Source organism: Hippoglossus hippoglossus, chromosome 9 (assembly GCF_009819705.1).
Source record: "Hippoglossus hippoglossus isolate fHipHip1 chromosome 9, fHipHip1.pri, whole genome shotgun sequence".
Taxonomy (NCBI): domain Eukaryota; kingdom Metazoa; phylum Chordata; class Actinopteri; order Pleuronectiformes; family Pleuronectidae; genus Hippoglossus; species Hippoglossus hippoglossus.
The window spans coordinates 16139281-16162350 of record NC_047159.1 but is presented as its reverse complement, the minus strand read 5'-3'; the positions used below and the strand labels follow the sequence as shown (position 1 = coordinate 16162350).

At 39.1% G+C, this 23070-nt stretch overlaps 3 protein-coding genes across 3 annotated transcripts; all 3 read right to left on the bottom strand.

The window, feature by feature from the left end:
• Positions 1 to 6173: 6173 nt before the first annotated feature.
• LOC117767552 lies at positions 6174 to 12687 on the bottom strand. Its single transcript, XM_034595311.1, has 6 exons — positions 12543 to 12687; positions 10772 to 11175; positions 10474 to 10633; positions 9490 to 9609; positions 9031 to 9121; positions 6174 to 8010 (listed from the first exon to the last, which is right to left on the bottom strand). The coding sequence occupies exons 1-6, from the start codon at positions 12592 to 12594 to the stop codon at positions 7812 to 7814; spliced, it is 1026 nt and encodes a 341-aa protein (XP_034451202.1). The 5' UTR covers positions 12595 to 12687; the 3' UTR covers positions 6174 to 7811.
• A 1919-nt stretch (positions 12688 to 14606) lies between these two features.
• Positions 14607 to 17945, bottom strand: LOC117767553 (arrestin domain-containing protein 3-like). The gene is made up of 6 exons (XM_034595312.1): positions 17589 to 17945; positions 17047 to 17104; positions 16475 to 16625; positions 15937 to 16024; positions 15422 to 15678; positions 14607 to 15142 (listed from the first exon to the last, which is right to left on the bottom strand). Exons 1-6 carry the CDS (start codon positions 17842 to 17844, stop codon positions 15005 to 15007), a joined length of 948 nt encoding a protein of 315 aa, XP_034451203.1. The 5' UTR covers positions 17845 to 17945; the 3' UTR covers positions 14607 to 15004.
• Positions 17946 to 20355: 2410 nt separating this feature from the next.
• Positions 20356 to 22632, bottom strand: LOC117767557 (arrestin domain-containing protein 3-like). The gene is made up of 4 exons (XM_034595315.1): positions 22224 to 22632; positions 21686 to 21773; positions 21171 to 21427; positions 20356 to 20891 (listed from the first exon to the last, which is right to left on the bottom strand). Exons 1-4 carry the CDS (start codon positions 22368 to 22370, stop codon positions 20754 to 20756), a joined length of 630 nt encoding a protein of 209 aa, XP_034451206.1. The 5' UTR covers positions 22371 to 22632; the 3' UTR covers positions 20356 to 20753.
• Between the last annotated feature and the right edge of the window lie 438 nt (positions 22633 to 23070).

The window sequence follows — 23070 nt, the reverse complement described above, 5'->3', positions numbered from 1 at the left end:
GGAATCATGATGGGAAACTGTCATGATCACAACTTCTTGCCTTTTAGAAATGTAATGAATTGACAATATAGACAGGATCAAACATCATAAAGTATTTATAGTACATTAATATTAACAATGGATCATATCACTACTTGTATCTGAAGAAGGTTTCTTGTTGCGATGAGGAAAAATACCCCTAAAGTTCTTGACTCATTTGGTTTTTCGGTCTGCAACTTTATTGTTTTAATTCATTCTTACTGAAATCATTTATGACCTTTTTTTTTAGCTACAGTAGGTTTCTGGGGAAAAAGGTTTAACCCTATGTACCTGCATAGTTCCAAATGGCAGAATGACAAAGTTAGAACCTAGAGGGGAGTTGGTGGAGACCAGAAATAGAGCTTAAAGAGAGTGAAGATTTGACTTAGGCTTGCCTGACAGTTAAAGCATGACTGCTGTTTGTCAACAGGCTTGCTGAAAATCAACCAAAATATGCCAGTGAAGTGTTTACAACTAGTTTTTCCTCAGGCATCTAAAAGATCTGTTTTTGCAGGTTTGAGATACACTTTGTCTTTTCATTAAATTGCCAACATAACGAAAAATGGGACGTAGATTAATAATGTACCTTATGAACATTTGGTAACAGTTGAAAATTATGGCACTTTCATGATATTCATTCAAATTAATTTATATGGTTATTACGGTGCCATTGTGATTGCTTTTACATTGAGACGAATAGTTTGACATTCTTAGCAAATGCACCTATATACTTTTGTGTCATCATGGACATGAGGCGAGAGACTCTGCACGAAGTAAGGAGCTGGAGGCTATTAGCTTATTAAAATATAAAGGGTGGCAGAAGAAATTACTAACCTGGCTCTGTTGGAAGTTACAAAACTTGCTTTACAACATCTCGTAACACACCTTTTAATGTCAGTTTAATTCTTGACACAAACAAATGAGAAAAAACACTCTATGGACTACGTACCTGATATGTGATTTCTTTTTTTTTATACAATGAAGAAAGTCAGCCAGTTTTTAAGCTAAGTTGAATGATTACTGACTGGAGTTCCACACTTAATACAGAGGAATGACAGCGGTATCAATCTTCTCATGTAGCTCTCAGCAGCATTATTACATTTGTGATTATGTAAGCTGTCAGAGATCTTGATCACATCAGTAGCAAGAATACTCAAAACAACTCTTCACCACAGGCGATGAAATAAAAGTTTAGGTTTCTGGAAAGTGACTGCAGTGAAAAATTAAAACCATGGTAATGAAATGAGCAGCGGTTCCATGGAATGAAGGAAACTCCTCGAATAAAACTTGATGGTGCACATGTACAGCAATCACAAAGAGTATACACAACGTGCAGTTAATGGACTCAAACCACCAGAATGGTCCTTTAAAGAGCTGATGCAAGCAGCACTAACTGGCATTATGGCTGTGGACATGTGTTTTCTATCTTCAGCTGCCCTGCTAGGTACACGATGTTGCCTGAGGCTCCAATGGAATTCTATCATTGGATCAGGTTTGATGTATTATGGCTCTGTAAGATATTGTTTCAGCAGATTTTTAACATTTATATTGTGATATCATTATTTGATGTCTTTGGGACATGTATGCAAGTTTGGTTTAATGTAGAATCTAGCGGGGGGTGGAGGGGTGTTTGTCAGTGCCCTTCCTTAGTGACCAAAAAGAGACAAAGACAAGCCGACCAGTTGTAACGAGCAACACAAAATACCATGGCAGGACGTGTTTCTTGTTTCAGCAGGCCCTCAGCTTTACAAGAAAAACAAAGACGTAAAAAGTTATTATAATCACCGAGGCAAGGCACAAGCTTCTAACATTACATCTTGTGGCAAGGGGCATTTTCAGAGCCTGTGAAGGCTTGATATAAAAAAAGCCCCAACAGAATGCTTTCATGCTTAAACAATATAATACCCTCAATATAGCATCTCACATACCAAGTATATTCCTTTCTACAGGATCTGGTATTGAGTTTATCCCTAAAATCTCATTTCTATCCTCTCGGCTCGCTCACTCAGGCCAGAGTCTCATCAAAATATTTGCACCTGGTGAGATTTCAGAGTTGTGTACCACACTTTAACAGGAAAAACAATCGGATGGATAGGTGGGAAACACAGTCCGTAACCTTATATTTTAATGAAAGGAAGAAGGAAAGAAAGAATCTGCGTGAGAGGTGAATTGTCCTGCGTAGTTCAAACAACTCTCACACTAGGTTTTACAGGGCAATAAAATGTATGTCACACTGTTGTAGGCAGTGTCTGGTTCAGACTGGGATGCTGTCTGGTCTGAATGAACCACCTGAGGGAAGAGTTGGTACACATGTGCAGGCCATGTGTGATAACACCAGTGTTTACTGTGGACTTTTAGAGCCACAATGAATCCAAATAAGAGACAGCTACATCAAATTCAAATTCCACCTCTGAGGATCTCCGGCAAGGCCCAACAGTCCCCTTACGAAATCACATTTATATTCACTCGATCTTGATTTTATCATATATCAGTCCCCTATACAGTATATGTCTGATTATACTGATTTATTCCATTCCAAAAATGTTGGAATGTGCCCTTTGTCCAAATGTTAAAGAAGTGAAAAAAAAACTCTTGAATCCGCCCCCTGATTCAGATTTGCAGGAACATTTAATGATCCTTCCACCAAGTTTCATGGTAATCCGTCCCGTAGTTTTTGGGTAATCCTGCTAACTAACAGACAAAAAAACATTTTGGGATAATTCCATACAAATGCACTAACATCCCGAATAACATAAACAAACTTTATAAGCTTTTGCAACATTATAACTTTTTTGCAGATAACGCGTGCCAAATTGTTTCGCAAATTTACGTTTTTCAGCATTTTTTGGTAAAACGGTTAATTTGCCGAGTTTCAACTTACAAAATTTGATTTACACCTACAGTTAACATTAAAACTGGACACAGCTACGTACATCCAACAAGAACAAGAAACGAAGAAAGTTTGTGTTCGATTATTAGGTAAAACTGATACAATGCAAATGTTCATTGTTGTTGACCCGGCCACACAAACGTTTTCTATGACCTATTTTTTTGCATTGGATAAAAGATGTTGAGCAACAGAATTTAAAAACTTCGAGATTTTTGGAGGTTCGATGACTGCGATGAAAGGATTTTTAACAAAAACAACAAATGTGCCGACAAGATGTCGGCGTGCTTCTTTCTGGAATTTGAAATTAAATTGAAGACTGGCCTTTGTACGTTGCTGAGAAGGAAATGGAGGATGGTCACAAATCTGGGGTCCTTAGAACACATCTGTTTATTGTTGCTTCTGTTCCTTCCTCTGGTCCTCTCCCCCTTTCATCCAAATCTTCAGCACTAAAATGCTGTTCACACCAGTTCACAGTGCATTGCAGAGATTTTTAACCGTTCCCTGTTGGGAACTAGTGTTTTATACAGAGTAGTAAGATACTTTTGTGAAAGTTCATGAGTGAAAGGTGGCCGCATGAATTCTGCTTCATCTGGTGCCTGTTTCATGTGGTGTAACTGTGATGCTGAGGGATGCGCAGGATATTACTGTGGTTACTTCAACCTTCAGACGACTGTTCTCCTGACAACAATATACCACAGTGACCGAGTCTCTTTCAGGCATGACAACTTCTCACAAACAAGGTAGACAGGACATTTTGGGAAGAGAGGCGGGAAAAACAGCTCTTTGTCCAAATGTAATCAGAATCCTAAAGTCTTGATTGATCAACGTAACCCACTCTATGGTATTTGTTTCTTTTTTTTTGTATTTTACAGTGGCTTATAAAGCCTGACAGATTCATCAGTTGGCCTATAAAATTTGGTCGAGCTAAGCCTTCACAGACATACTGGTATCAGTGTTTATGTTCGCTGAATATAACATTATTTTTCAGAGTAAACAAGGCAGAAAAGATGTGCATTCCTGTTTACATTTTACATTAAATCTAAGTATATTTTCTTTTTTTTTTTATATAGTTGGTTTTCTTTTTTATTCATATTTATTTATAATAAGGTTTATGGTTAAACCATAGACTGCATATAGGGATTGACGACATGACAGCTCCACAAAAGTGAAGCCGAAGCGTCTCCATTTCCACCTGCTGGCTGTCTGCAGTATAGATAATAAATCTAGCCTCTTCCATGTTAATGGATTTGACATGTCCCAAAATAAATAGTGATCAAATACATTTTCTCAAAGATGGCTTCGGTCATTTTCTGTAGATCGTATCACACTGTTTGTTCAAGTGTTGGGTTTCGATTAGTTATTTGATGCAATAAAAATTCGGTAAAATGTCAAGATTGGCAGGTGAGACTGACTTGCAATGGTGGGACCTCGCTACTGTTTGACTCCATCCCCGATTTCTACTGTGCACACTTTAGCTCCAAATACGCAAGATAGCAGCATTCGTATCCATATATTTGGGTTAGACTGTAATATCTTTGTCATAAGGGTTTGATAATGCCAATTTAAAAACATATTTATTTTATATACACAGTATATCAGTATCAGTCTCCTAAAATCCATGTCAGTCAGTAAGAGAGCACCATCTACATGCATAATATAGCATAGTACTACTTCCATAGTTTATAAAAGAATACTTTTATTTTTCTGCCATATTTTACCAGTGCACAATAAGCTGAAACAGTGTTAATGGTTTGTTTGAATGGTTTCCTGATCTGAAGAATTCTTTGAAGGGAGACTGTGAAACCAGATCCATGTGCTCCACCAGGTATTGAGAGTGGTGAGTCAGTCGGCACACCTCTCATTCATACAGGTGTCCCTCCCACCCTCTTTTGCCTAACTTGCATAAAAAAGACACGTCTGTGCACATACAGCGCAACCCGTCAATATTTGGAGAGTTTTGGCTCAGTAACCCAGCACAACAGGATTTTAAATGAAACAATGGCAAAGTTTCTCGCATGATACAAACTGGATGAACCTTTACAGTCCAATCCACTTCAAGTCTTATCCTGTGCAGGAGCAAACTGGCAGGATTGTGGTTCCAACACTGCTCACACCATGGGTACAACACCAACCTCAAATTATAGAGCTGAAAATCAGTACTTTACCCTCAAGGCAATGTTTTACTTCAAAATTTGTTACAAATGCAAGTCTGTAGAGCTAAAACATAACATATGTGTTGGATTGTTATCTCTGCCAAGGAGGTCATGTTTTCACCCGTCTGTGTGTTTGCTGGTTGGTTTGTCTGTTTGTTTGTTTGTCAGGACAATTACACAAAAACTACTGGATGGATTACCACCAAACTTGGCTGTAGGTTGCGGTTTGGGGAAAAACCCATACAATTTTGTTGTGGACATTTTCACTGATTTCCCACAGAATAATTCATGGATCTTGCTTTAAATCTAGCATATTAATGGACCTGATATCTACAAGTGTGTAACATTTGGTGCAGCTTGATTGAAATAAAAGGGACTGTTGGGCCTTAGTAAGAGAATGTCGTTTAAGGTCAATAAAATGTAAATATTGAACAAATAATGATATTTTTTAGGGAAAAAAAGAAAGACTGAAAATAACCAGCTTTTTTCCTTGTATGGCATGTGGATGTGGTTTGGAAGGGCGTAGGATGCCATGCCATTTTCAGGGTGCTGTGTTCTGTTCAGTAAACTTTGTGCCCTCTCATTAGTATAAACGCTACCAGCAGGGTTTCAGCTTTAGGTTAGGTGCTACCTTCTCTTGAAAAAAACAAAATAAACAAAATGTCTATTAAAACCACACACAAGCGGGACAGAATCCTACACATGCGCTTTGGATAAAACAAACTTTTGACATGTAAAACACTGATATGTTCTTTTCTTCTGGCAGTGTTTGGTCCTAACAAAGATTTACTTCAAATTAAGAGATCAAATTAACCTGCCCAACAACAGGCCTCTCCCCCCCAAAAACTGTAGAATAGCCTTTAATGTTCTGCTGTAAACAGACTCCTCCAGCTGGGAAGTTTCCACGAGGAAATGCCATGTTCTATAAAACCATCGCCATCATCAACTTTAACATATCTGCGATAACTGCATCCGGTCTGATGCAGTTCCCTTAACCCCCCCTCATTTGGGATGATATTAAAACAGAGGGCCTGCCGACGCACAGCAAACACTAAAGAATGTTAACTTTACATAACACATCATAAAACACTTCACAAAAACGACACGTCAGGTACATACCGTTTGACATTTAATTAGGAAGTTCACAGCTTTAGAAAACTTTTTAGTAAAATATACCATAGTATATATAATACACGACAAAGTGAGCTCAACATACCCAGGATATGTTTTCATTATCACTCCCAGGGTAACCGGGGATTTTCTTATCTAGCTACAAGCGCATTAAAGGGATAGTTCACCCAGAAAAGAAAATGCACTCATTATCTACTCACCACTATGCCGATGGAAGAGTGGGTGAAGTGTTTGAGTCCAAAAAACACTTTATGAGTTCCAGGGGTAAACAGTGTTGCAGCATAATCCAATACAATTGCAGAAATTAGTGAGCAAAGCTTAAACGTAATAAAACAGAAACAACACAACATGCCTCCATACTGCTCCTGTGGTGTCATCCTAAATGTCCGCTGATATCTCCCGACGAGGTGCAACACTGTTTACCCCTGAAACTCCAGAAGGGTTTTGTGGACTCAAACACTTTACCCACCACTCCATCGGCATAGTGGTGAGTAAATGACGTGTGAATTTGCATTTCTGGGTGAGCTATCCCATAACACATTTTTGTGCTGTTGTCGTGTCTGAGCGGAGAATCTGCTGCTGTATTGTTCATGTGTGAAAGGAAAACTCCGGAGAAAGTCCGGACCCAAACTCTGCGGACCTTCTCCGGAGTTCGTGTCTGAAAACGTTTGCTGGCAACTTCAAAGATCTAGTGTTCAGTTACTGCTCAGCCTACAAATGAAGACTTTTTAATACAGTTGAAGTCTCCAGAAAAAAGCTTGTCAACAGCCATTGAGTGGAGACTGTGTTGTCAAATGCTGTTGCCGAGGTCAAGAACGTCCATCGTGCATTACAAACATTAAATTACAAATTTAAATATAAAAATGATGTAAGGTCAGTTTTAAAGCAAAGTGCATTATGAAATCGACAGTAGTGAATTTTTTACAGTGTCAGACCATTAATTAACATTTCATAGTTAAACTGTGTTAAGACTTTCTTCTGAATCTTCTTCAGTTAGTAGATGAAGTTCAATGATACTGAATTATGTCACGACCACTTTCACCAAACACTGTTTCTGGCAACACAACACAGTAAAGTACAGTGCAACACAACTGTAAATATGCTTATTAATCCTCATATTAAGTGCATTAAGTCTCAGCAGCTGAGGTGAGTCATATTAGATGAAATAACAACATTAAACTAAGACAACAGGATCAGATCTTCATCTACAGTGGTTTGGGCCTTATAGCAAACGAAGATTAGTGTTTATTTATCAAACTAAAGGCCTAAGCTATTGGTGGCTTTGTTGAGCCCTTACATGATACTTATATTACGTCTACAAACAATATCTGAACCCTCAAACGTTTATTTTGCTGTCAGGACTCAGTATCTTTAAAAGGTCAAAGCCCAGCTCAAACTCAATCTTTTTCTTTTCTGGCAGCTTCTCAGCAGCTTTTATCTTCCTCTGGCAGCGAAGCCTTAAAAAATGGCCTGACACCGAGCCATGAACTTTCCATTGCCCTGTATCTCTCTGATGCCAGCAGCCTGAAACCTTATTTTGCCTCTTGTTTTTCAATTTTTTTGTATATCCTGCACACATACACACACCCATGTCCAAACCCTCACAAACAGCACAGCCTTCAGGCCTCGTACAGCGGTGTAACGCTGCCGTCCTTCCACTCAATCAGGATCTCTCCCCGATGTAAAGTGGGGGAGGATTGGGGGAGGCGCATGGCGTGCTCTGTCAGCGGGGCCCTCTCACTGGGCACGGGGGACCCAGGAACACTCGCCTCTGGCCTCATGTTGTACGACTTCAAGACACACACCACCTTCTTCCTCCTGGCACAGGAAGATGAGGGAGAGGTGGAAAGTGGGTCGAGGTACAACATTGAACTTTGCACCAGAACTCTTGGGAATGATTTGCTCAATGTTTCTCTTCCAATAAGGTTTCCTGATGAAGCAGTGTCTTCATCCAACTATGTTCGATGTGTAAATTGAGTTTAAAACATTTTCTGTTTGAAATATTCCAACAAATTAAATTTTTATTGGTTAGGATAATTAGATGTGGGTGTCCACAGGGTGTTACAGTGTGTTTTATTTCATGTTTACTGTGTTTGAATTAACTAATTACTCTCAAATGTCAAAAATGTTGTCAAATTCCCAACTTGATTTAACAGAGACTGAAATTATGTCCTAACATAACAAAACACACAACACAAAAGTTTGCTATTTAGAATGACAGAACAGGATAAGAACAGTGACACTGCTACCAGTAACCTTTGGGCTATTTTATCAGGCAAATGTTTAATTTACATAATACTACTACTACTACTACTACTACTACTAATAATAGTAATAATTACTGTATTTACAAGGCACAATTAATTGTTAAAAGCAACAAAAAGTGCTTTAAATCAAAGCAATAAAAATGAAATATAATAAAACAAGATAAGGAAATGAAATGTAATATAAATAGCAGGTTATGCTAAAATACCACTGGATAAAACATTATTCAGGTAAAACATTTCACATTTAAAACATCAGTATCTGCATTTATGTTAACCTCAAATATATTTTCTTAATTCAAGTTCTATACATTTGGGTTTTACAGTTTTATTTCTTTATATTAAAGTTTATGGTTAAAATGTAAAAACATCAAGCCTAAATTACAATTCTTTGTTATAATACTTTGATAACGACACATGCCAATTTGCTTTTAAATATAGATCGGAATCTGAATTTTTTTAATTACCCCCTAAAAATCCATATGGTCTGGGCTCTGATGATATGCAGAAAAGTAATGTTTTCATTAATACATCTATATAAGTTAAAATACTTTTGTGTGCGTTAGGTACTGACCTATTGGAGTAAACATTCAGGATAAGAATCACAGTCCCCAGGACCAGAGCCAAAGAGCTTAGGACCAGCATGGTTATCTTCCAGGCCATCCCTGTAGATGCACATACCGTAAATACAGTGTTTAAATAAACAGAATCATATACAGACCAATAAATCACTCATTTTATACAACCCACATCTTTTTATTTATCACATTCTAGATAATCATTCTTCTTCATGCATTTCTTCAGTTTCTGTCACGTCTCTGAACCTGAAAATAACTGAAACTCCTTTACAAACACACCCACCATAAACTTCAGTTTCTCATTCACTCATCTCCACCTAGTGGTGTGAAAGTAACTGCATTCATACTGAATAAGGGGAATTGTTCAGACTAATATGTTAAGTTACATGCAATATAAGAAAATAAGTCCAGCCTTAAAACTGAAACTTGAATTGATAAACATTTACCAAACTTACCATAATCCATACTGAAGAATATCATGGTGGGATCTGCAGGGGATTTGGTGCTCAGGGGCGAATGAGTCCCATTGATAATCAGATACGTTTCTGTGACCTTGACATCCATTATACCTTCAACTGGAAGAGGAACGATAAATACACAAATTAACTAGAGGCGAGAAGGTTTGATTTCCTCTCAGCCAGTGAATCAGCATTACTGTGACTTCACTGTGGTATCGTTTCGTGAAGAGCCCGGCTGTTTTACAGGATGAGGGAAACATTTAGTGGTGTAATCTATTTTAATCTGCCGGCCAGGGCAGATACAGAATACAACTGATAACAGAGCACATGGACTTTTGGAATGGGAATAAGCCATCCTGTTGGTGCATTCAGAGAAATCAAAACATTCAAACACTGAGGATCAGCTGCTGGACAGCAACATTTTCAATGTAAGAAAAACAGCCTAACTCCAAATCCTCCTTTTCATGCTGTCCATGTCGACTTGTTTCTGCTCTGGTTTGGATTATATTTGACCAGGATTGTTTTTAAATAGTACCAGCTTCCAACTCAAAGACAACAAAATGACCTACTGTTAATTAAATTTCTAACACTGTTTTCAGATTTCAACCTAAGGAACAGTAGAGACATAGCATGATGCACAGGAAACTAGAAAGTAGGAACATATTCTAAAATGGTTTACAACAATGTCAAGTATTTACATTGTTGCTGATGCTATTTGTAATCAAGAGGAGCTTCAAATTAGCAAAGCTAAAGATCTTTAGTGTTACTTTATTAAGCCATTTTCAGACATGGTTTTCCTGGGGACTGGCAGGAGAAACTCTGGAAAATGTCCACAGCAACTGACTCTGACATTTACATTCTCACATACAGCCAACTAATCTGAACTTATCCAGATTTCAGTGCATGTCTGTAAGAAGTTCTAGTGTCACAAACTGTAGCAAAACAACATTCAGTCAACTACTGCTACTTTTAGGTCCTTACATGGTTCAGCAGCTTCTCTGTTTTCATCGGCACTTGGAAACATCGCAGCTTCCAAAGATTTTCCCACATAGATGTGGGTTTGATCTTGGTGCTGGTTATGTTTTCTTTCTCTCCCATTGCACAATGTCTGGTTGTCAAGTGTCCGCCACCTGCTGCCCTGCTTGTAAAGATGCCAGGCACGTACAAGACTTTTTAACACTTCTTCTTATGATGTAAAACAACTCTGCAATATATATTACCTCCGGAAAATAATTGAATTAAGGAACTTTCAGTGTAGTAGGAACTTAAATACCATTACCTGTTTATGTTCCCGTGATAGGTACACCAAAGTGGATTGTGGAGTGGCACTGAGGTGCAGTCCCCTCCCCATCAAAGTGAGGTGGCCTTTCTTGGAACAGGACCACGCCTGGCTGCTCGGCTCTCTGCCCATTTCCACTGCTGCCACTCCATCGACAGCCCCGTCGCTTTCAAGCCTTGAAATGCAGGGCTGCAGGTGGACCCCTTCATACTGCTCTGCCGGGGCCGTCAGACACTCCCCAGTGTGGTGACTGCTGAGAGCCTGGCTCTCCGGGAGCCAGCTCCACTCCTGTACTGGTGAATATGGGCTGCACTCCCCCAGCGACACTCTGCCTCCCCAGGTTCCTTCTTGCACCTGCAGACATTTACCTATCAGCTTGTTCTGAATCTTTAAGCTGGATGCCTCTGTGGAGGAAGTGGTACAAAATAAATTGAGTTACATATTCTAACTCAAATTAAGGACAGATTTATTCCTGTAAGAGTCTGCGAGAGATAATAGTTTAATTAATAAACATAATTTCAAACTCACTGTAAGTGTGTCTCAATTTAGGGACTGTTTCCTTCGGAGGACACGGTCTACACAGCCCATGAAGACCGCCTCTTTTGAGGGGCGCATAGACCGCAAAGGCCGAACCGAAATGAGAAGGTTTACGTGATCGGAGTCACCAGCTTGTCCCATCCTTTTTGCTGTTGCCTAGTTGGCAAGTTGGAGATGACAAGAAGGTTTTAATACCCCAACATGTGTACAGTTAGTTGTCCCGTTGTGTTGAAGTGTGACACTCAAGCATCGGATGCCTTGACACTTGCTGGTGCCATCACCTCTTTGAAAAACTGTTTGTCACCGAAGCACAATGAATCCTGTGACAGTTTGGGCTGAGAAGGTCGCGCCGCTGTGACGCAATTGGTATTCAAATGCAGCCTCCAAAGAATGCAGCCCCTGAATTGAGACACAGCTTGAAGTACATCTGCTGAATTTGACCTAATGTCAGATAAGTCTATAGCTGAAGTTCTCAAAAGAAATTCCCAGCCAGGAGCCCCTATCAGATAGTAAATATATATATAATATAATATAATATGATCTATATATATATATATATATGTATAAATTCATGTGTGTCCCTTGGAATAATTTGACTTGTCGTATTTTTTTACATACTAACTTAGTTATGACAAACTCCAGAGAAAAATATAACACATGAATTAAAAATATTTCCACAGTATCCAGATATCATTTATATATCATGAACATATTAATAGATGAATCTGGAAACTTTGGTTTGAGAACCATTGCTATAGAGAACAAATGGTCGCAGCAACAGAAGAAAGCCAAACCAGATTCCATAAACAAATATAGGAATTCAATTTTCCTTTGTCTCTTAGCAGAGCTGTATCTAGAAATATGACTTCAGATCTTTTACAAGTTGGTGTCTTACACGCTTTGCTGTAATCGGCATAGAACTGAAGCAGCAAACTTGATCTAGATACAATCTCAATTGATTTTAAGAAGCTAATATTTAGCTATAATTCTTCTGGTGAGATGAAGGCAGTTAAAATCTGGACGTACAAAGTTTGTTGTTTACTCACATCAACGTAAACAAACCCACTGAATATTGATTCACGTACTCAACCCCGCGGTAGTTTAGACTTGTACGGTCTCTCTGATAAAATACCTTCACAGGACATTTACATGAAGAGTTTTCTAGGGGCCTTCAAACCCACCGCAGTTCAATTCGCCAGGTGACTTAGAACAAGTTCAAACTTTGCTCTCTTACTTGTGAGAAGGAGTAAAACCAGCAGAGAAACGCACAGCATCCTCGTTCCCATGATGAAGTCCAGAGTCTTCCGGGAGAAATTCAGCCTGAATCTCTGTCCGCAACTGCGACAAGTGGAAGTGGGCGGGGCCAGAAACTCATGGAACTTCCCTGTGTTTATCCATCACATGGTCAGAGGAGGAGGGACCATGCGTGAATGACATCAATCTACACTAAATAAATAACTGAGGAGGAAAAGGTTTTAGGGGCCAGACAAAATTAAAGGAGGAATGTTTTGTTTCCTTTTGCATTTGGAGAATAAAGTTGAAGCCTGTGCGTTCTGCTGAGGAAACAGCTCTCTGCACAATCTCCTCAAAACACTGATCACCACCAGTGTTGTTTCTCTGCCAGAAGAGAAACTGTGTGAATGTCGTTGTCACCGAAACGGATTTCCCGAAGTACAATTTCACCTGTTCTTCCACGCAAGATGTTTTTTGTACGTTGTCACAATATATATCAAGAGTTAGTAGTCCGGTATACATTCTTAAAAATGTGACAAAATTTCAATTTTAAATGTCATCGTGACTTATTTCTTGACATTTGAACTTTATTTGTGACATTTTGACTTTATCGTTGATGTTTTGACTTTTCTTCCAATTACCAGATTTTTTTTCGACTTTACCTGCTTTACTCAACTTATTTATCGACATTGCAACTTTCTTCCTTACTATCAAAATCCTCAACAAGAAAATCTGATTTTGTTCGACTTCATTCCCGACAGTTCAACTTTTTTCTACACTCACAACCCAAACACGCTCCTTGTTTATCACTATGGCGGCAAGAAAGTGTTTACTACCAGTGTGCTTCAACTCCATGGACTACCAATTAGACTTGCAGATCATAAATCTGTTCTAAGGAGAAAACAGTGTTCCGAGCTGAATAGGATCGTCCACTCGTTACTGTGAGAAACGGGACAGCTTTGGGGGCCTGCGTGGTCACATGATGTTTTTCTCTATCAGGATGCTCCTCAAAGAATGTGAAAGGCCCATGATCAAAATAAATATACTTAGTAGACTTGGAAGAGGTAGGGTCAAACTGTACCCTCGAACAAAGTGCCTGGATAGTGGCCACTTTATTAACAACATGAGGTTTTCTTTGCAGATCCACCTCGGTCAACATTTAGCTTATAGAGGAAAACTAGTTGAGTTAAAGGGGACAAAGTCATTTGTTGTTTAGTGTTGCCACGGGAACAGGAGTTGTATAACTTATTAACAAACAAATAACATCTGTATATGCAATTATTTCCTGTTGTAAAGACCCAACTCCTCAATAATTGAACAATAGTTTATTACACTATACCCTGTACAAATACAAATAATGTGCATTTTTGGGGATGTGGTAATCACACTTATATTAATACCTGAACAACTTCCATCCAACTTAGCAATGAAACAATGTGCAAAGCTGCAAATATCTGATATAAGCTCTAATGATTAACAACATGACGCTTGGTTGTAGGTGAGCTGCAGTGACTTTACCTGGAGAGTAAATCTATATTTATATAATATTTAAACTGTATTGGTATCTAACAGTTCCCATTTTGCCTGCAACACTTATGTTGTGTCTGCAACATGTCAGGTTTAGTTTTCCTATGAAAACCATATTCATTAGTTTTTATAGGAGAATATAAGTTGAGTGAAAGGGGACCAATTAAGTTGTGTGTCGTGGAAATTTATTATGAGATTTGAAATAATGAGTTTCTCAGACCGGAGTTGCCTTAGAGTTTTAATTATTAGCTCTGCAGAGGGTTACACAGCCAGCAACATGGCTCAGAGTGCAGCCATGAGAAGTTAAAAAGGAAGGTTTTTATACAATGTGATGAACATGAAACAAAACAGAAAGCCGACAGGAAAACGTCTGCTGTCTGGCATCACTGTTACAGAAAGAGGAATCAAACCCAGCACACAGTTGCACAAATAAAGGTCAACAGGTGGTGGAACTTTGAGGTTGCATCAGCTAAGTGCACAGAAAACAGTCAAAACAGTAGTAAGACATTGATCAGTGGAATTTTCCATTACATGTGCATGAATAAATAAAGATCAAAATTAAAAGTGAAGGACCAAGTGAAAATATCTAGGTTGTTCCCTCCTCAGTCCCCAAACCAAATTATGTATCATGAGTCCGCCCCTGTGAACCTTTGAGAGACTTGTGTTCCCTCTTTAGTCTACTTTTCTCCCTGAGTTTTAGTTTTCTGGATTCCCTGAGTTCTAATTGCCAGTAAATTATTACTCTGATTATTACTATTCTGAAGGAGCAGTAAAGGACAGTTGTATCTCAGAATGAGTAACATCATCAGAGGAAGGACGCATGTGGAAAAACTGTATGGAGAAGCATAGTTGTGTGGCCACTGATTGTTATTACGTCCATGTGTGATTTTCGGCAGCTAAAGCAGAGGGAGGTAAAGCAGAGGGAGGGAAGTCGCTTTAGCTCGGGCCCCCAGAGGCACCAGCTGGGTTCGTCTCCACAGCCTGTCCAAGCACTACGTTAGCAATGGAAGAGGGAGCGATGACCAGTGGAAACACCACCTCTGGGTCAGTAGCAAAGCTGATGTCCAAATACACCTGGGAAATGGAAACATACTGTAAATTACTAAGGAGTTGAATCTGTCTACAGTGGAAACAAAACTGCCATCATGATTGAGCTCATTGGCACATACAGTAAACATAATCACTGTCTGTTATAATGGTGACCATGTTCATACGTATATTATTTTATATATAACTTTTATTTTAATATATCTAATGGTTGTCTGTGTGTGACAATCATCTAACCGCCACTATTTACAAACAAGAACAATTAATTCATTTCCAAATATGGATTTATGTTACACGACAACATACCTTGAGGTAATATTGAACTGAGACAAGCTCACTGTTTATGACGGTGTAGATGGTATCATCAGGAATCTTCAACTGGCAGGAGACCATTTCCTGTGATTTGGCAGTGATTTTGTTCCCAACCATTTTGCATAGAATTGTGTCACAAGTTTTAGTGGAGGCTCCGGTGCTGTACTTTGTTTCCTGCTGTAAACTGAATTTGGGCTTCATTTGTTTGGAAGAGGAGTTGTGGATGTTGACAAAAACTGACACAGTGTCACCTAAAAAAAAAAAGATAACATCTGAATATTATAGTTTCAGAATAATGTCACCACGCGTATGATTGAATAATGGGTTTTTAAACTTTGAAGTAGAACGCTTGTACACGTATACATAATTTATTTTACATGTGATAATTAACAATGACAACTAAACAATTTCCATCGGAATTGCTGCAAATATCTGATATCATTGCTAATGATATAACATTTCATGACTTGCATTAACATTTGGTTGGAAGTGAGTTGGAGTGACTTTACCTGGAGAGTAAATCCGTCTGTCGACAGTCGCAAGCATTTTGACCTCTCTCTTCGAAATAATCCCCATGTCTTTGTTCACTGAACCGTACTGTGGATACGAGAAGAACATAACAAACGTTTATTTTTATCAACTTGACTGTTAACTATGACTCTGTGGTGGCATCAGATATCTTTGTCCCACATAGCAAAACAGTTTTGGCCCATATTTGGCCCACACTGTCATCTGGCCCACAATGATAACAATTGGATGGTCTGCTGCCGGATCAACGTCACAAGTAAGCCATAGCAATACAGCATGTCAACCAAAGAGGCCAAAGGCGAGTATATAATATATATAACATAACTATAGTTTCTGTAGTATGTACTTTACTTTCTTATCATATTAAGAATTTAATTGTTGCCTTTCCTTCAACCCCTCAAGTTGTTTATTTAGTGTGAGTTCTTGTCTTAAAGCTGTTCCTTTTCAGCAGCTAAGCTTTAAAGAACGCCCAATAGACAAATAGTGTATCAAATGTAGCCTATCAAGTGTCCCACTTACCATTACTACTTGGTCAAGGTGTTGGAGCGACTTTGAAAAAAACATGATCTCGCATTGTCGTCTTAAAGGCCACTGCCAGGACCTGGACAGCTTAGCCTCGAGCGTGTACACGATCTTTCCATGACGCCCCTTGAACGATGATGGCATGTCCCTGTAAGAAAGAGCAAGACCACAAATGCAGCATTTGTGAAAGCAGACAATAACTATGTGTACATGGACAGTAATTCTCTGACTAATGACCTTATTCTGAATAAGACATTATTTTAAATGATGTTTACATGAATAGCTTATAATACATTCATATTCCTGCTGACACGATACAGAGCACAGTCTGATTGGGACATCGAGCAGTTTGGGACTAAGGTCGACATACTCCACATGTCTTAATTTGAATATTGTTTATTCTGAGAATGACCTAATTTGGGTTAGGATAATCAGAAAATGCTGTTTTAAAGGCTGTGTCTATAATCGATATTATTCTAAATCAAGTTAAAATCTGAACATTCCTGTCCATGAATAAACATATTCAATGACACATTATTCATGCATAGATGCTGGACAGTCCTACTCACACCAGGGGGATTGTAAGGCTGAACTTGAAGTGATTGACTCCTCGGGGAAGTACAGTGTCTTCAAAAAGAAGTTGGAATAAACACAAATCAGTAATCTGATGAACGGACAATGCAAAGTTGCTCAGGCACCACAATTAAACATTGGTGCAGTGGCCTATAAAAATATAATACAATCGATCAATTTGACCATGCTAGTAACAACCACTATTTTACGCTAAGAATGTGCGATATCGATAATTATCATGATATATTACTATTAGTGAAGGTTGTAATTTAAAGAAAATAACACATACTTGTTAAGCAGCAAAACATTTTACAAATGTGTGGTACAACATTAAAACCAATTATGTGTTATACCTCCCCACTGTGCTTGCACAATGCATAGCTCATAAATCGATATAGGCATATATGGAACTTATTGATAAAATGTTTATTGTGCTGTCATTGTTTTATTGCCCGGTATATTTTTGTTGAATGTAAATCATGTCTAAATGTAAAGATCCGATAGCAAATTAAAGTGGCTGTAGTTTAATTTTATTTACCTTTGAAAGCTTCTGAGACCAGGTATTCTTTCACTTTGAAATATCTCTTGGTCGCGCGGTGCATTTCCACATCCTCTCCGTTTACCTCTGTCCAGCGGACGCACGCGTCCCCTTTGGCTTTGAGGAAGAGGCTCTTGACCTTGGTGTCTTTAGTCAAAGTCACAGTCACTGTGCCTGTGATGGTGTCGCCCTCGGAGAAGAAGCTCTCTGGGTTGAGAGCTTCATATCTCATAGTGAAGTCCTTTATTGGAGACATCTGTCACAGTACGCAGCACCGGGTCATTACGTCCTGCTACAACACTCACAGGCTTTTTGTCTCTGTAGGTAGGTCACATCTGGCTCCGTCCCATCACTGAGGTTGACCCTGATCTGTGCAACTGGGTGATGGGGTTGATTCTTCTTTCTGTAGCCGCAACGCCAGACTGCAGACATTTCCTGTCTGCTTTCTGATATGTTTCCTGTCTGCTCCCTGTTATCTTTCCCCCACAATGTATAAAAACCTTCCTTTTTAACTATTCGTTGTTGCACTCTGTGCGATGATGCTGACTGCGTAACCCTCTGCAGAGCTTACAAATAAAACTCAAAGACAACTCCGGGCCGGGAACCTCTTTATTTCACATCTCGAGATAAATTTCCACTACAGTTGCTACGTGAACTTTAAGTTTAAGAGAACCATGATTTGTACAAATATATGTGAAGTGAAATTTTAAATTACTTATAGAATAAGGAATAAAGAAAGAAATGGGATTTTCCTTAGAAGGGCTAAATCTAACAGACTCATAGGATGTTGTAGTTTATAAGATAAAAAGATGAGAAAATATGAGATTAAAATGATCCTCGGAACATCCAGATTTCAGTGCATGTCTGTAAGAAGTTTTAGTGTCACAAACTGTAGCAAAACAACATTCAGTCAACTACTGCTACCTTTAGGTCCTTACATGGTTCAGCAGCTTCTCTGTTTTCATCGGCACTTGGAAACATCGCAGCTTCCAAAGATTTTCCCACATAGATGTGGGTTTGATCTTGGTGCTGGTTATGTTTTCTTTCTCTCCCATTGCACAATGTCTGGTTGTCAAGTGTCCGCCACCTGCTGCCCTGCTTGTAAAGATGCCAGGCACGTACAAGACTTTTTAACACTTCTTCTTATGATGTAAAACAAATCTGCAATATATATTACCTCCGGAATAATTGAATTAAGGAACTTTCAGATATTTTGACATGTGTAGTAGGAACTTAAATACCATTACCTGTTTGTGTTCCCGTGATAGGTACACCAAAGTGGATTGTGGAGTGGCACTGAGGTGCCGTCCCCTCCCCATCAAAGTGAGGTGGCCTTTCTTGGAACAGGACCACGCCTGGCTGCTCGGCTCTCTGCCCATTTCCACTGCTGCCACTCCATCGACAGCCCCGTCGCTTTCAAGCCTTGAAATGCAGGGCTGCAGGTGGACCCCTTCATACTGCTCTGCCGGGGCCGTCAGACACTCCCCAGTGTGGTGACTGCTGAGAGCCTGGCTCTCCGGGAGCCAGCTCCACTCCTGTACTGGTGAATATGGGCTGCACTCCCCCAACGACACTCTGCCTCCCCAGATCCCTTCTTGCACCTGCAGACATTTACCTATCAGCTTGTTCTGAATCTTTAAGCTGGATGCCTCTGTGGAGGAAGTGGTACAAAATAAATTGAGTTACATATTCTAATTCAAATTAAGGACAGATTTATTCCTGTAAGAGTCTGCGAGAGATAATAGTTTAATTCATAAACATCATTTCAAACTCACTGTAACTGTGTCTCAATTTAGGGACTGTATCCTTCGGAGGACACGGTCTACACAGCCCATGAAGACCGCCTCTTTTGAGGGGCGCATAGACCGCAAAGGCCGAACCGAAATGAGAAGGTTTACGTGATCGGAGTCACCAGCTTGTCCCATCCTTGTATAGGAGTTGTATAACTTATTAACAAACAAATAACATCTGTATATGCAATTATTTCCTGTTGTAAAGACCCAACTTGTCAATAATTGAACAATAGTTCATTACACTATACCCTGTACAAATACAAATAATGTGCATTTTTGGGGATGTGGTAATCACACTTATATTAATACCTGAACAACTTCCATCCAACTTAGCAATGAAACAATGTGCAAAGCTGCAAATATCTGATATAAGCTCTAATGATTAACAACATGACGCTTGGTTGTAGGTGAGCTGCAGTGACTTTACCTGGAGAGTAAATCTATATTTATATAATATTTAAACTGTATTGGTATCTAACAGTTCCCATTTTGCCTGCAACGCTTATGTTGTGTCTGCAACATGTCAGGTTTAGTTTTCCTATGAAAACCATATTCATTAGTTTTTATAGGAGAATATAAGTTGAGTGAAAGGGGACCAATTAAGTTGTGTGTCGTGGAAATTTACTATGAGATTTGAAATAAGGAGTTTCTCAAACCGGAGTTGCCTTAGAGTTTTAATTATTAGCTCTGCAGAGGGTTACACAGCCAGCAACATGGCTCAGAGTGCAGCCATGAGAAGTTAAAAAGGAAGATTTTTATACAATGTGATGAACATGAAACAAAACAGAAAGCCGACAGGAAAACGTCTGCTGTCTGGCATCACTGTTACAGAAAGAGGAATCAAACCCAGCACACAGTTGCACAAATAAAGGTCAACAGGTGGTGGAACTTTGAGGTTGCATCAGCTAAGTGCACAGAAAACAATCAAAACAGTAGTAAGACATTGATCAGTGGAATTTTCCATTACATGTGCATGAATAAATAAAGATCAAAATTAAAAGTGAAGGACCAAGTGAAAATATCTAGGTTGTTCCCTCCTCAGTCCCCAAACCAAATTATGTATCATGAGTCCGCCCCTGTGAACCTTTGAGAGACTTGTGTTCCCTCTTTAGTCTACTTTTCTCCCTGAGTTTTAGTTTTCTGGATTCCCTGAGTTCTAATTGCCAGTAAATTATTACTCTGATTATTACTATTCTGAAGGAGCAGTAAAGGACAGTTGTATCTCAGAATGAGTAACATCATCAGAGGAAGGACGCATGTGGAAAAACTGTATGGAGAAGCATAGTTGTGTGGCCACTGATTGTTATTACGTCCATGTGTGATTTTCGGCAGGTAAAGCAGAGGGAGGTAAAGCAGAGGGAGGGAAGTCGCTTTAGCTCGGGCCCCCAGAGGCACCAGCTGGGTTCGTCTCCACAGCCTGTCCAAGCACTACGTTAGCAATGGAAGAGGGAGCGATGACCAGTGGAAACACCACCTCTGGGTCAGTAGCAAAGCTGATGTCCAAATACACCTGGGAAATGGAAACATACTGTAAATTACTAAGGAGTTGAATCTGTCTACAGTGGAAACAAAACTGCCATCATGATTGAGCTCATTGGCACATACAGTAAACATAATCACTGTCTGTTATAATGGTGACCATGTTCATACGTATATTATTTTATATATAACTTTTATTTTAATATATCTAATGGTTGTCTGTGTGTGACAATCATCTAACCGCCACTATTTACAAACAAGAACAATTAATTAATTTCTAAATATGGATTTATGTTACACGACAACATACCTTGAGGTAATATTGAACTGAGACAAGCTCACTGTTTATGACGGTGTAGATGGTATCATCAGGAATCTTCAACTGGCAGGAGACCATTTCCTGTGATTTCGCACTGATTGCGTCCCCAACCATTTTGCATAGAATTGTGACACAAGTTTTAGTGGAGGCTCCGGTGCTGTACTTTGTTTCCTGCTGTAAACTGAATTTGGGCTTCATTTGTTTGGAAGAGGAGTTGTGGATGTTGACAAAAACTGACACAGTGTCACCTAAAAAAAAAAAGATAACATCTGAATATTATAGTTTCAGAATAATGTCACCACGCGTATGATTGAATAATGGGTTTTTAAACTTTGAAGTAGAACGCTTGTACACGTATACATAATTTATTTTACATGTGATAATTAACAATGACAACTAAACAATTTCCATCGGAATTGCTGCAAATATCTGATATCATTGCTAATGATATAACATTTCATGACTTGGATTAACATTTGGTTGGAAGTGAGTTGGAGTGACTTTACCTGGAGAGTAAATCCGTCTGTCGACAGTCGCAAGCATTTTGACCTCTCTCTTCGAAATAATCCCCATGTCTTTGTTCACTGAACCGTACTGTGGATACGAGAAGAACATAACAAACGTTTATTTTTATCAACTTGACTGTTAACTATGACTCTGTGGTGGCATCAGATATCTTTGTCCCACATAGCAAAACAGTTTTGGCCCATATTTGGCCCACACTGTCATCTGGCCCACAATGATAACAATTGGATGGTCTGCTGCCGGATCAACGTCACAAGTAAGCCATAGCAATACAGCATGTCAACCAAAGAGGCCAAAGGCGAGTATATAATATATATAACATAACTATAGTTTCTGTAGTATGTACTTTACTTTCTTATCATATTAAGAATTTAATTGTTGCCTTTCCTTCAACCCCTCAAGTTGTTTATTTAGTGTGAGTTCTTGTCTTAAAGCTGTTCCTTTTCAGCAGCTAAGCTTTAAAGAACGCCCAATAGACAAATAGTGTATCAAATGTAGCCTATCAAGTGTCCCACTTACCATTACTACTTGGTCAAGGTGTTGGGGCGACTTTGAAAAAAACCTGATCTTGCATTGTCGTCTTAAAGGCCACTGCCAGGACCTGGACAGCTTAGCCTCGAGCTTGTACACGATCTTTCCATGACGCCCCTTGAATGATGATGGCATGTCCCTGTAAGAAAGAGCAAGACCACAAATGCAGCATTTGTGAAAGCAGACAATAACTATGTGTACATGGACAGTAATTCTCTGACTAATGACCTTATTCTGAATAAGACATTATTTTAAATGATGTTTACATGAATAGCTTATAATACATTCATATTCCTGCTGACACGATACAGAGCACAGTCTGATTGGGACATCGAGCAGTTTGGGACTAAGGTCGACATACTCCACATGTCTTAATTTGAATATTGTTTATTCTGAGAATGACCTAATTTGGGTTAGGATAATCAGAAAATGCTGTTTTAAAGGCTGTGTCTATAATCGATATTATTCTAAATCAAGTTAAAATCTGAACATTGAGGTGAGGTGGGGTGGGTGGGGGGGGGGGTGGGCCAAGGCCATGTAGGGAGACTTCCAGTGTCACTCAAGCATGACGTTTCTGACTTAGAGGAACTATAACAAAACGCGCGAGTGTTTTTTTCCCAGAGTTTTTGGGTTGGTAGACATGCCAGATACCCAAATTAACGTGTAGAAGCACTAACAAAGTGGAATTTGCATGATATGTCCCCTTTAAGAGAACCATGATTTGTACAAATGTATGTGAAGTGAAATTTAAAATTACTTATAGAATAAGGAATAAAATAAGAAATGGGATTTCCCTTAGAAGGGCTAAATCTAACAGACTCATAGGATGTTGTAG

What these genes read in the sequence shown, in the direction of transcription:
- LOC117767552 (XM_034595311.1), bottom strand. Translation starts at nt 12,594, where the DNA reads ATGGGAACGAGGATGCTGTGCGTTTCTCTGCTGGTTTTACTCCTTCTC. An exon ending in ATTCTTCAGTATGGATTATG is followed by an intron (nt 9,122 to 9,489) that starts GTAAGTTTGGTA and finishes GTGCATCTACAG; the next exon opens with GGATGGCCTGGAAGATAACC. An exon ending in CTGAATGTTTACTCCAATAG is followed by an intron (nt 8,011 to 9,030) that starts GTCAGTACCTAA and finishes TTCCTGTGCCAG; the next exon opens with GAGGAAGAAGGTGGTGTGTG.
- LOC117767553 (XM_034595312.1), bottom strand. Translation starts at nt 17,844, where the DNA reads ATGTCTCCAATAAAGGACTTCACTATGAGATATGAAGCTCTCAACCCA. An exon ending in AGCCTTACAATCCCCCTGGT is followed by an intron (nt 16,626 to 17,046) that starts GTGAGTAGGACT and finishes TCTTTCTTACAG; the next exon opens with GGACATGCCATCATCGTTCA. An exon ending in CAGTTCAATATTACCTCAAG is followed by an intron (nt 15,143 to 15,421) that starts GTATGTTGTCGT and finishes TCCATTTCCCAG; the next exon opens with GTGTATTTGGACATCAGCTT.
- LOC117767557 (XM_034595315.1), bottom strand. Translation starts at nt 22,370, where the DNA reads ATGCCATCATCATTCAAGGGGCGTCATGGAAAGATCGTGTACAAGCTC. An exon ending in CAGACGGATTTACTCTCCAG is followed by an intron (nt 21,428 to 21,685) that starts GTAAAGTCACTC and finishes TTTTTTTTTTAG; the next exon opens with GTGACACTGTGTCAGTTTTT. An exon ending in CAGTTCAATATTACCTCAAG is followed by an intron (nt 20,892 to 21,170) that starts GTATGTTGTCGT and finishes TCCATTTCCCAG; the next exon opens with GTGTATTTGGACATCAGCTT.